This window comes from Drosophila tropicalis, unplaced genomic scaffold (assembly GCF_018151085.1).
Source record: "Drosophila tropicalis isolate 14030-0801.00 unplaced genomic scaffold, ASM1815108v1 contig_463, whole genome shotgun sequence".
NCBI classification, from domain to species: Eukaryota; Metazoa; Arthropoda; class Insecta; order Diptera; family Drosophilidae; genus Drosophila; species Drosophila tropicalis.
Window position 1 is genome coordinate 3,663,220 of NW_027172929.1, and position 13,063 is coordinate 3,676,282.

The following is a 13,063-nucleotide window of genomic DNA, read 5'->3' on the forward strand; positions in this document are numbered from 1 at the left end:
CAAAATTTAATGCAAGTTAAAACAGAATTGACAAAGTATTTTTGTTTATAATTTAATTTATTCAGAGTGCTTTGGGTGAATTTGTATTATCTTTCTTTTTTTTGATTTGCCTAGCGACACTTGAAATAACATAATATCATATTCGCATGTCTAACATGTATTGGGGGCGGGGGGCTGGGGGGGCGGGGAAAGGAAGTTAGGGACAAAGGATTTTCTGGAGGAAACAACATACAATTGAACCTTGCTATACAATTGATTTAAATATATGTAAATGTATATAGAATAGAATATGTAGTGTGTGTGTGTGTGTGTGTGTGTGTGTGTATGTAGAATAAAGCTTAATAGTTGGAATACTTTGAACTTGAGTGTAGTTTAGTTAACATATAGAAAATAAAGTTTTCAAGAATGTTGTATCATTATTTCGCATTCAACAGAGTTTTGAGCTTAGCTGAGTGAAATAAAATGCAATTGAAGATGTATAGATTTGTTATATCCTGGAATGTCCACCTGACATTTAAGCGACGAAAAAAATTGTAGTTAGTTAAAACATGTATGAAGATTTACACTATAGTCATATATATACATATATATAAATAAACACACACACACATATATATATATATATAGATCGAAAAAAAAAGAAAAGATTTTTAACAGAGAGATAATTATAAACATAAATTTAGAATTGACAATTGTTTTTAAAAGCCTTGAAAGTATGTTGTCCCTCCCCACGATATAATGATGCTGCCGACGATTGGGATTTAAATCAGCAGGCTAACTACAGCTCTCTGGCCTCTTAAACTACTAAACAGAATTGAGTTTTCCGTGGCATTGGATTTAATAGTTCTCTTTGCGATTACTGTTGCTTTCCCTCCTTCTCCAATTTGGCCTTCAGGCTAGCTGGGGCCTCTGGTGGTGGTGGGCGGGGAATACCCAAAGCGACCTTAACACCATCATAGATGAACCATTGCAGGGCAGTGAGTGTACCAATCATAATGATACGTGGAGTCAAGCCATTCCACATGCCCATGAAGCCCAATGACTTGGCAACTCCCAAAGCGCTGGCACCCTTGGTCTGATTCAATTTGGATACAACCACATCAGCAGGATGCGAGACAATGGCGCAGAAGACACCAGCAATGTAACCAGCGGCAAATGTAACAATCAGCTGTTCACCCTTGGTGCAATCGGTACGGGGCTTGGGCACAACATATCTAAATAGATAACACAAGAAAATCAATTATATAGATATAGAAAACAAAAATATTCACGTGCTATATACTAGAAGAGATTTCTAGCGTCTATAAAACAGTAGTAAACTTGAGTGTTACATAAGTATTAGCTCACTTACTTGTACAACAGCTCCACGGTACGCTCAAAGCAGGCGAACTTCATCATGGTGTAGGGAATTTGACGCATCCACAATGGCACCAGACCCTTGTAGAAGGCATTGATACCCTCATCCTTCAACATCTTGGGCACAGCCTCACGGAAGGTATTGGCAAAGCCGGGAACAGTTTGAATTTTCACCTTGGCGGCTTCGAAGGGAGCCAATGCAATATCAGCAAAGAATTCAGCCGAAGCTGAGGCAGCCAGATACAACGAGGTGCGGTAGAGATAGGCATTCTCTTCGCCCAAAAGGTTGGCATACTTTACCTTGAACACTTCATACAGACCGAACTTGCACAGACCCTACAAGCACACAGGGATAGAAAGATACGGTGGAGGATTAGAAAAATGTAATTAGGGTTATCAGTAGACATGTCACGTCAAATATTATTATGCAATAATCTAATATTACACTTACCTGAGCAGAATAACCCAAAAGTGTGGGGAACCAGCCCTTGGCCAGACCACGAGCACCCTCCTCAGCGACGGTGACCTTAAAGCCATGGAACAAATTCTTATATTTAGCCTGATCGACTTGCAAGCGGCATTTGACCAAATCCAATGGCACAACAAAAGTGTGTGTGGTACCGCAGCTCAAGATGCCACCAATACCGCATAGGGCGAAATATTTATTGCTACCAAATTCACACGAATCCGTGGGTGCCACAGCGGCAGCGGCGGCAATTTCTCGTCCTTCCACTGGACTGCGATTCAGAGACAATGTCGTATTATCGGTGCCAGCGCATTCCACACGGCTGAATGGACCACGGAATGGTGAGTTCTTGGCGGATTCATAAAAATACGAGAACATCTCGGAATAGTTTTTTGTTGTTGTTGTCTTTCACAAAAGGGAGAGGATCAACTGCAAATAGAAAAGACCAAAAGCAAAGTTAGATGATTAATGAGAGAGGTGATAGCTGCAGGGGTTGGAGGGTGGAGACTACTTAGTATACTTATATGTGTTAGCCATGTGCCCTAGTCTATCTAATTTAATCAGCTGAGTTTTCCTAGTGGCCGTTGCCGTTGCCCTGTGCATGGTTTCTCTTTCTATCTCATTCGCCTTGGCCTGGGTTCCGTTGTCGTCGTCGGCGAGCTGGCTCTCTCTCGCTCTTGCTGGCCATTTTTCTAGGTTACATAATGACGTGCAAAACACACACACAAAGGCACACACTCACACAAATCGCAAATGGGAAATTACCTTGCCAATTTTTTTACTAACACCTACAAATTTACGCACAATAACAAAAATTACAATAAAGAAAATCTTTTACATTTTCAAAAATTTCTACTTTTCACGTGACTCTGTGTTCGATTTTGGAAATGAGTGTTTTAATTTTTATCGAACTCGAAGCGGCAAATTTGTTTCGTTTTAAAACTCTCTTAACTCTCTCTTAACGCCATCTGAGATTTAAAATGACTTACTAATTGTTATGATTTAGTTAATTAACTGACTTGAAGTTTATGTATCATCTAAATCAAATCGAAATAATTATGCAACTTACAAAAAATTTGTCAGCAACAGCAACTTTTTCGCGTGCCCGTGGCGGAGAGAACTTAGCAAGTGTGCCCAGATAATCGAGGGTGTGCGAAAGTGTAAGTGTGACCAGTGAGGCGTTTTTTTCCAGAGGCCCTTAGGACTATTACTCTCGCCCTTAGGACTATTACTCTCGCCCTTAGGAGTTTTACTCGCCCTTACGAGTGTTCGGCGCCAACGAATTACCCAATAAACATTCGGAAGCGACTTTCTTATAAGACTGTGGGGAGTTTTGTGTTTAGGCGCGTTTTGTTTTGTTTTGGTTTTGTTTATTAAATAGAATGGAAGTTAACTAAAAGTCCCTCGACATATTATACTATATGTACGCACATATTCATTCTTAGTGCAGGTTCAAAATGGATGATTCAATGAATGAAGATCATTCGCCGCAAGCAAAAAAATACAAGGATTTTTCTTGGGATGATGATGAAATGGAAATAGACGATGTATGCGCCAATGTGGATATCACAGCAGAATCGGAAATTGAAATTGATCACACTGAGGCTTCAACACAGTGTGAGGAAGACGAAACCGACATTGCCCCATATTCTGAATCCTCAGATGAAACCATAAAAACAAAGAGTTCAGTAAAGGTCCAAAAGGAAAAAGAACGCGTTACTTTCGGAACCAATAAGCTGCATTGGAAATGGAATTTGCGAGTCCTCATATCCAATTTGTATATGGAGAGCGAGAGGCGTTTGCCGGGTGCCTCAGTGCCCAGATGCCTGCATAATACCAGTCAATGTGTTAGCCAGCATCGCTGTGCCATGCTGCCCGATGCACCCAATTTCATGAGTGCCCAAGCCTTGAGGAACACCCTGCACGGTCAGCACTATGACACCTTCTTAGATATTGTGGAGCGAATGATTCTGCAAGGCGTATATCCGGGTGAAGGTGTTCCCGATCGTCTCATCGACATGGCCATGGTAAGATACCAAGCCGGAATCGGAGTGAATTCCTTTTTTTGAAAGACATATGAGGTGTATGGATCTTCTTTCAGATTCTCACCACCAAAGGCATGACCATTGAGGAGCTTGGAGGTGTTTATAATAAAGTTATAAGGACATTTTATCTCTATGTGGATGCTTTTCCACCATGTTGGACGGCCCTGCGACCATATTATCTTAACTTTTTGGGTGTACCAAATCCAGCAACAATACGTGAAAAAAGTTCCGATTCATCACAACAAAAACTGGAATTCTATTTGAATTTACTGGAAGAGATAATACCTGAATGCAGTGATCAAGAATTGGGGGAATTAACCAAATTCTATCAGAAACATGTCTATGATTTCTCTGAGGAGGAGAATGCCAATATGTCGCAGGAGACAGCTTTTTTGCGTCATGTACAGGAATATGATTGGCTGAGTGGTAAATTGTGTTTGGATGATTTCAAGACATTGAATGCCTCAGTGCGTCTGGCAAGGGTTTTCGATGTCCTGAACTTGTTAACCTGGGTACTGGAAATGGAATTCCTTTCGTGGCTAGATCACAATCGTTTACGGCAATCAAGTCCGGAGATATTCCAAGAGGATACCAAACCATTTGCTGCTCTAGTGTTTGATATGGAAAGCACAATGCAATTAAGTGATCTAATGCGCCAGGTGATGCGTTTATATGGCCAATGTGTGAACAAATCTTTATATAAGGAACGTTTAAACATACTACAGGTAATCTTTCTCTGTTCAGATCTTCATTATAGTTGAATTGATTTGACTTTGGTCCATTTGTAGCGTTTGTTATCCCTCATCATGGAAATCAGTAACACCTCAGAGATTAAGTATGAGCAGAATGCGGCCATCTATCCAAATTTGGGACCAATGACCAAACGGCTAATTGGTGATTTCTTTAAGATATTTAAAACAAAGAATCCCAGTCATATTAGTAAATATTTGAAGACCATAAGACAATTGGATCAACCGTATGTACGCTTTGAGTTCACCGACAATTTTCTAAGCTTGTTTTACTACACCAAAGGTGTACCCTTTGGTCCGGAGAAGGTGTGCGAAGAGTTCAAATCGAGGCAATGGCTTCGATACAAATCCAGGACAATCATTTCCAAAGATAATGATGATGACGAAGATGAAGATGAGCAGCTATCACGTGAAGATTATCTTGAGATATTGCTGAATGCCTTGAAAGACTATTGCGAATGGTTGAATTTGGCTTCGTTTTGGAAATACCTAAAAACGAAAGAGCAAGTGCCTCAGCTACAAGCTAAAACCGCAAGTGCATTGTCCACTCCCGTGGGCATAGTAACTGGTGATGTGGGCAAAATGTTCATGCTCGATGAAATGGAGAAGGAGGTCCATACCTGGAAACGGCGCATGAATACCAAAACTTTGATGGGCAAACCCAAAGTCAATTTGCCAGTGGCCAGAATTAATGTGGGCATCATGTGTGTACGCTATGGTGATGATGTGCGTCAATTGCGTTATCTAAGACGTTTGCTCGAGATTGAGGTTGCTGGACAAATAGATGTCACCGATTGGCTAATATATCTTAATGATTTCCTGGGTGAAGATACAGAGCCGGAGGCAAATAGTGCTAAGCAGACCAACTCGACAGAGTCTTCTTGTGAAACTAATACATCGGACTCGGATTAGCTTAACTACACTACACTACACCATATTGTAAAAGAAAGCTCAAAACTTAATTTATTGAAACCAAAAACGAAAATAATTTTAAATCGGGCTACCCGAATCGATGGACATATATCCTCACAGTTGTTGTTTTGTCCCCAGCAATAGAAAAACACTCGAAAATTTGATTTATATAATTATTTGTTTCTGTCCTTCCCGTACTATCAGCTGCAATAATATATTTATCTATATGTGTGTTTAATATAAGAAGAAAGAATATTAATATAAGAAGAAAAAATAATAATTTATGTAATTTTTGGTTAGTTTTAAAACCTTTTTCTCCCATTGAATAAGTAGACAGTCCAAAATTTAATTTCCCATTTCATTTTCTTTTCGTTCTTTTCTTTTTTTTTTTTTTTTTTTGTTTCTTTTTTCATTTGTTCTCTTTTTGCAAATATATATTTATATATTTTTCGTTTCATTTGTTTTTGTTTTATGCTTGGTTGTAACTAAATACACAATTACATACACATTTACATATAAATACAGCTACTACACGGCATGTACATACATACATACATTCAGAAATATATATATATACATATATGTATATATATAAGATGTATATAAATTATCGCGTTTCAATTTTTTTACGTTACGTTTTTCTTTTTATTTTTAAAAGCTTTGCGCTTCTCTTGGTTTTTTTTCTTTTGTTTTTGTCCTTTCTACTAAGTTTTTATTTATTTTTTTATTTTGTCTTTGTTCATTTTATGTCTAAATTCTTGTTTATTCAGTTTTTGTTTTCACATCCAGCTAGTTGTTGTTGTTTTTTTCATTTTTAAATTAGGCCACTTAAATGCTAATCTCACTACAAATCTTTTATATATGTATATATATATATACATATTTTATTTTTGTCTAAAAATATACATAAATTTTGTATTATTTGTTTGTTTTGTTTTGTTTTTCATAAAACAGTAGGGCCAAAAATAGTTAAAAAGTAAAGAAGAAGAAGAGATTTGTTTTGTGTTTGTTTTTCTTTTCAGAAGGATTTGAGGGGAAGATATATGGAAAAGCTTTGCTCTCTCTTTGTTTTATGTGAAGAACGAAGATTCGTGTCGAAAAACCAAAAGGAAAAAGCTATTGTTTTTTTTTTTATAACCTTGCAGAGGACTCCAATATCTTTAAGTAAATAATATTAACTTAGCCTAAAAGAGTTTTCTTTAAAATATCTATATATAAATATATATCTATATGTATATACAAAATGTTGCATTTTAAAATCATTTGGATCGGATTACTATATATAGAGAATAAAGTCTCTTCTCAGAGTAATAAAACATTTAAATAACCCAAAAAAAAAAAAACTATCTAAAATAAGTCTTCGATGAAATAAATTTCCACATGGAACATCTTAAATAAATCTTCGATGAGTTGATTAAACTAGAAATCGGATCGGAAATCTCATGTGTTAATGGTTAATGTCATTTACTTTGTACATAAATTTATTATATTATATTTCAAATAAAATGTTGTTTATCTTTTTTCTATCATTTGCAAGGTTATAGAAATTTTGGCTTGGCCAAAAATGTTTCCAATATTTAAATTTGCTTGATTTTTTTTAAAAACGTTTTTCTCTCTCTAAATATATATATATATGTGTGTGTGTGTGTGTGTAAAAAAAACCCGGTTGTTTAAGCCATTATTTAGAATATTTAGCTGTTAGCTTGGATTACATTTAGTTTTTTTCGTTTTTGTTTTTGTTGTTTTTGTCTTCTTCTACAATTATAGATGCCTTTTGTTTGTTTAATGTTTAACACTACACATTTATCAACATTTATTTCTCATATATATATGTATATACATTATTACATATATAAGATATTGTTTTTGTTTTTCGTTCATTAACTTGTAATCCTAAACCCCACCCCCCTACCCACCCGATTCCCGCTCCCACCCCTGATTTTTCCAAAATTATATCGTATACATATGATGCTTGTTGTTGTTGTTTGTTTGTTTTCCCCTCTTCCTGTTTTTCTCTTAAGTTTTTCTTCATTTTCATTTTTTTTGTTTTTTTGTTGCGCTTTTTTCAAATCTATATATAGGAACTTTATGCGAAATAAAATAAAAATTACAAAAATTAAGAAAAACAAAATTAAAAAAAAAAAAATGGAGAATATATATATACATACACATCATATATAGATATATGCATATTAATTAATTAATTTAAAAAATTCAGTCTGGCAGGCTGTTTTATCTCTGTGTGTGTGTGTGTGTGTGTGTGTGTGTGTGTGTGTGTGTGTGTGTGTGTGAGTTGTGGGGGGGAGGATGTGGGAGGGGTAAACGGTTGTGTGGTCTTTGTAACAAAAGAATCAGCAAATAAAACTAATCACATAAAGATGTTTCGAAAATATATTGTATATATAATTTTCTTTCTTTTTACTTTTTTTGCATTTTGTTTGTTTGTTTGTTTTTTTTTTTTTTTAATATTTTTGTTTTGTTTTCGTTCTTTTCTCTCTCATTTCTTTTTACAAATTAGTTTAACTCTTCTCCACTCCTTTTTATTTCTTTCCATCTTCGTTTATGTTTTTCGTTTTTTTCTCTTATTAATTTTTTTTTTTTTTTTTTTTTACATACAAAAATTGGAGTTGGGCTTTGTACAGAAAACTTGTTTGTTTGTTTGTGTGTGTGTGTTGGTTTTTTCTTTTTGATTTTCTATAGCATATATTTAATTAATTAATAGTATTATTATTAGTTTTGTGTATTATTACTTCATTAACTAACATTTAGACAAAGGCTAACACATTTGACATTTTCTCTTTCTGCTGTTCGTTTTTTTTTTTTAATGCCAATGTTTAAACTATTACAAACTAAAAATGAAATATATTTATATAAGTAAATAAAATAAAATTAAACAAAACATTTGCTGCTTCTTTCGTTCTTTTTCTACTTCTATGGCTCTCTAGGGACTATCAAATTATAAATTGATTTCTGTTTTTTTTTTTTTTTTTTTGTAAGTTTTTTACTTATGTTTTTGTTTGCTTTTATTATTGTTATTGGTTTTTTTCTTAATTACTATTATAGAATTTGTTTTTTTATAATTACACTAAACAAGAAAGAGGGAAGATTGCCTTGTTCTGATTTTTCATCTCTTTCGCTTTTGTTTTTATTCTTAAAATAAAATTAAAAAAAAAAAAAAACAAATTAAATTTGCATTAAACCCAAACGACCTACTTAAAGAAGAAGAACGCCTGTTTTACAAAATGGCGGCATTTACAAAGATTTAAAAACAAAAAAAAAAAAAATAATAAAGTTATTTAGAAAAATGTTGTACAGTTTTTTTTTTGTTGTTGTTTTCTTCTACTATTTAATTCCTTTTTTTTTTTTTTTTTTTTTGTAAAACAAACGAGCAACTTTGACTAAGTCAAGTCTTTACAACAATTCCACTTAAATGTTAAATGCTAAAAACAATTTGAAATCATATATATTTATATATATAAATTATATTCATTAGGATTTAGGTTGTTGCCGAGGGTAAAGTTGGAGGTGCGCTGGCTTTTGAAAAGGGTCCAAAGATTTGCCCTTTATGAAAATTTGTTTGTTTTTTCTTGGGGTTTCATTTTTCTTTCTTGCTTTTTTTTTTAGTTTTAACCAACTTAAACGTAAATGACTTTATTCTTTTACTCCTTCTATTATTATTATTGTGTGGTTTCTTTTTTCTTTTCGATTGATGTTGATTCTATTATGCATTGTTTATGTTATACTATAGCTTTACAGTTAGGTTTAAACACATGTAAGTAGTAGCAAGTGGGGGTTGGTGAGGGTGGAGAGGATGGAGATGTTGTAATTTAAATCTATTGCCTCGTGTGCGTAGTGTATACAAGATGGGAGGGAGGAGGGAGGGAGGAAGGAGAGCGGAGGGAAATGAGTCATTTCTACTATAGATGCCTTCCAGGTTAATTTGAAAGCTGAATTCTCTTTATGTGGTGATTAATGGATCTATGCTATTCCAATTCTTTACAGGATTTATGATGGGGTGTCATAGTCCCTCAATTCTTACTGGCTGGCTGGCTGGCTTGGCTTGGCTTGGCTTGGCTGGCTGTTGCTGAAGCTGTTTTTCTTCTTTTACAATTTTTGTTTAATTTTATTTTTTGTTTTTGGATGCTATACACTTTAGTATATCTTCTTTTGGTTGGATATCCCGGGGGGTATATAGTCACACATTTAACTCTTTTTTTGTTTTTTTTTTTTTTTTTTTAACAACAACAATAAATGTTCGCTACAATTAAACAACTAACAACAACGGTAAGCGTACACCACACACCCAAAAATTAATTAAAACACACAACGGGTATTCACTTGATGAAGCGATGGCTGCTGCTCCTCCTCCTTCTCGATTCGTGCATTAGCTACTGCTGCTGCTGCCGATAGTTTAAGAGTCCTACTATCATTCCTGTTTGGATTGACGACATTTATTATCATTGTTGTCATCCTGCTGGTCCTCCTCCTCCTCCTCTTTGAGCATATACTCGAGGAGCAGCTCATCGACTCATCCTTCGCGGGATGTGGGTGTTGTCACTCCACCAGCTGCCACACCGTTCGTTGGTGATTCGACTTTGATCACACCCAGATGTTGCAGCTCTTCGCGCGTATGCTGAATGCGTCCGACAACAACCCCGCCCATGGTCACAAAATTGCCATCAGCTGTCACGGCGCCCAATTGCATGGCATTGGAGAGATCACTCAAAGCGGCTACATTGCCAAGATGCAAATGCTGCTGCTGCTGCTGTTGCTGATGTTGGGCCACTGTTGTGGTGGAAGGCAGAGTAGTTATAGTCACTCCTCGCTGGTGCTCGCTGCTGCTGATGTGCTGCGAAGATGGAGGCGGAGGAGGTTGCTGCTGCTGCTGATAATGATGCTGCTGCTGCTGGTGATGATGATGCTGCGGATGTTGATGATGCTGTTGCGGCTGTTGTTGTTGCTGCTGCTGCTGTTGCTGGTGATGAGCCGCCAAAGCCATCCGTCCTAGTCACCCCTCCTCCTCCTCCGTTTTGATCTTGACAGGAACATAGACCTTGTCCATGACATGAATCTTTATGTGATTGTTCAGTGTGCTCGATTGCCGGAATTGTTTTTTGCATATTACGCACTCGAACGGCTTTTCACCTGCAAATGAGGCTGCGATTAGTTAAATGAACATAAAAATCTATTGCGGATGATATTGAGAGGTCCTGAATAACCAATTTAACGCATTGATTATCTCTGGTCATTCTCATTATCATTCTACAACAAAAGCTTAAATCTCTTGTAGTCTTTCTCTCTCACCCGTATGGATTTTGACGTGATTCGCCAATGTGCTTAACTGACGGAAATGCTTGGGACAATAGTTGCAATTGTAGGGCTTTTCGCCCGTATGGATCTTTAGGTGATTCGTTAGCGTTGACGATTGACGGAAAGTCTTATCACAAACGCTGCATTTATATGGTTTTTCGCCTGTGTGTATTTTCACATGATTGGTCAGTGTGCTCAGCTGGCGAAATCGTCGATCGCACACAGTGCAATGGAAGGGTTTATCCGGTTCACGTCCGCCGCCGCCTCCTCCGCCACCGCCGCCACCATTAGCAGCAGATGAGGAACCATTACTGCCAGCCTCAGCCGCATGTTCGCCATGTCCATTGGTGGCCAAATAATGTTCACCGGGAATAGTCGGACTATGCGTTGCCAGATGCACAAGATGTGATGAGGGAGGCGGTTGCTGTTCGGCTGCAGCAGCCTGAGCGGCGGCTGCTTGGGCAGCGGCCATGGCTGCCGCTTGGGCGGCACTATGGGCACCTGGTGAAATACCAGCTAGATGCATATTGAAGGGTAACGTAATTTCTGTTGGTGGTGCCGTAGCTCCCGAGGGGGTCCAGGCGCCTGCTGATGATGAGGATGCTGAGGATGTTGTTGCTGCTGTTGTTGTTGTACATGGGCCTGGGATACGACAGTCGTATTATCATTATTATTGTTGCTGGCAATTGTTGTCTGTGGCTGTGAGGTCACAATAACAATGTCGCAATTGCTACTCATGGCCGTGGCAGCAGCATGGGCATGAGGCAAACTTTTGATATGCATCATAGGGAAGGATTATGGATTATGGGGCTAAGAAACTCCAATCCGATCTTGCCAGTGGAAGGCTGGGATGGAGGAAGTGTTGATGGTGATGATGAGGTTTCTCCTCCTCCTCCTCCTCTTTCGCTCTCCCTCACCCACTCTCTCTCTCTATGAGTTTTGTATGGGGTCAATATGGTGGTGATGCTGCTGCTGCTGATGATGCTTCTACTTGGTAGTTGCTACACTCGAAACGTGTTGGCAATGAAGAAAAATGAAGATCAAATACGGAGATGCTGCTGCTGCTGCTCACAACTGCCACGACTTGAAGATGATGATGATGGTCGGCAACATCTCGTTGTACCTATTAGGAGAAATAAAAGGGGAAGAAAGAGAGGAATAAGGTAAATAAGTTTGGCGGCTTCATCAGATGATTGTGTTGTTATGCAAAAATATGTGAGGAATTCCCCAACAACAAAACACAAAAAAAAAAGAAGAAACCAACAAAAAATAAAGAGCAGCCAAAAAATTATAAATCTAAATTATTCAATAGTTGACATAGTTTCCACACTCCTCCCCTCCTCATCCCGTTGACAGCGCAACCAAACGACCTAACCAACCAACCAACCATCGCACCATCATTCCCTCTCGAAATTGTTCTGCATAAATTATAAAACACTCGTTTAATTTAGTTGGTTAACAAAATAGAAAAGATAAAAAATATATGTATGTAACTAAAAGAGCGTTAAAAATGAGAAACACTAAAACGCGCGCCCAAAAATTCAATGCATATAATTTGCAGGCTTTTTTTTGTATTTTTTTATTTGGAGTGGAACCTGTCCTCATCTACTCACTTGCCCCACCTGGTCACCTCTTAACCCGCTCGCCACGCCACCCACCTGTCCGTCCCTATCGCCACCACCTCTAAAAATTCATGCATTGCCTCTCTCACTTACACACTCTCGCACACACATATGTACATGTGGTTATTTTTTGACAGCGTGTTACTTTCTCGCGAATTACATGTGTTTTCAAAATATCGAGAAAAAAACTAACTCCAATTAGTGAAAGTTTCTTCTATCTTACACACACACACTTGCACACAAATATACGTACGCACAAACACACACACACAATGCACAATATGCAGGAATCCTGGCCAGAACTTCCTTGGCTTTTTCCAGTTTTGGGCGCAAATCCATATATTTTTCTTTTGGTTAAAGATGTGTGTTTTTTTTCTGTTCGTTTTAATTTTTTTCTCTTTCCCGTTCCCTTTCTTGATTTTCGTTCGCGCTTCTCACCTTGTCGCCCTGCCCCCGTAACACGTTGCCTTACCCCCCACTCAACCCCTCTCCGACCCATAAGCTACAACCACTTTCAGTGATGTCTCGTCACACACACACGCACACATATGCACGCGCGCACTCACACTTACACGCTTGTACACACACACATACAATTAGCTC

At 37.5% G+C, this 13,063-nt stretch overlaps 3 protein-coding genes across 4 annotated transcripts; 1 reads left to right on the forward strand and 2 right to left on the reverse strand.

Annotated features, from left to right (window-relative positions):
- Nucleotides 1-38: 38 nt before the first annotated feature.
- Nucleotides 39-3,030, reverse strand: Mpcp2 (Mitochondrial phosphate carrier protein 2). 2 transcript variants are annotated; one of them, XM_068286697.1, is made up of 4 exons: nt 2,892-3,030; nt 1,808-2,251; nt 1,352-1,692; nt 39-1,214 (listed from the first exon to the last, which is right to left on the reverse strand). In XM_068286697.1, exons 2-4 carry the CDS (start codon nt 2,198-2,200, stop codon nt 857-859), a joined length of 1,092 nt encoding a protein of 363 aa, XP_068142798.1. In that variant the 5' UTR covers nt 2,201-2,251; nt 2,892-3,030; the 3' UTR covers nt 39-856. The 2 variants fall into 2 exon arrangements, with proteins under 2 accessions (XP_068142798.1, XP_068142800.1); XM_068286699.1 differs by lacking the exon at nt 2,892-3,030 and adding an exon at nt 2,588-2,604.
- Nucleotides 3,031-3,097: 67 nt separating this feature from the next.
- LOC137574407 (uncharacterized) lies at nt 3,098-5,985 on the forward strand. The gene is made up of 3 exons (XM_068286696.1): nt 3,098-3,849; nt 3,924-4,592; nt 4,656-5,985. The coding sequence occupies exons 1-3, from the start codon at nt 3,280-3,282 to the stop codon at nt 5,526-5,528; spliced, it is 2,112 nt and encodes a 703-aa protein (XP_068142797.1). The 5' UTR covers nt 3,098-3,279; the 3' UTR covers nt 5,529-5,985.
- Nucleotides 5,986-8,319: 2,334 nt separating this feature from the next.
- On the reverse strand, nt 8,320-12,867 carry Aef1 (Adult enhancer factor 1). The gene is given in 4 exon segments (XM_068286795.1): nt 8,320-10,673; nt 10,833-11,406; nt 11,409-11,961; nt 12,714-12,867. Coding segments are annotated over 3 exon segments (1,407 nt in total). The 5' UTR covers nt 11,625-11,961; nt 12,714-12,867; the 3' UTR covers nt 8,320-10,056.
- Nucleotides 12,868-13,063: the final 196 nt, after the last annotated feature.

Coding starts and splice junctions, on each gene's coding strand:
- Mpcp2 (XM_068286697.1), bottom strand. CDS start 2,200: ATGTTCTCGTATTTTTATGAATCCGCCAAGAACTCACCATTCCGTGGT. Junction 1,693..1,807: donor TTTTGGGTTATTCTGCTCAG/GTAAGTGTAATA, acceptor GTGTGCTTGTAG/GGTCTGTGCAAGTTCGGTCT. Junction 1,215..1,351: donor ACCGTGGAGCTGTTGTACAA/GTAAGTGAGCTA, acceptor TTATCTATTTAG/ATATGTTGTGCCCAAGCCCC.
- LOC137574407 (XM_068286696.1), top strand. CDS start 3,280: ATGGATGATTCAATGAATGAAGATCATTCGCCGCAAGCAAAAAAATAC. Junction 3,850..3,923: donor GTCTCATCGACATGGCCATG/GTAAGATACCAA, acceptor ATCTTCTTTCAG/ATTCTCACCACCAAAGGCAT. Junction 4,593..4,655: donor AACGTTTAAACATACTACAG/GTAATCTTTCTC, acceptor GTCCATTTGTAG/CGTTTGTTATCCCTCATCAT.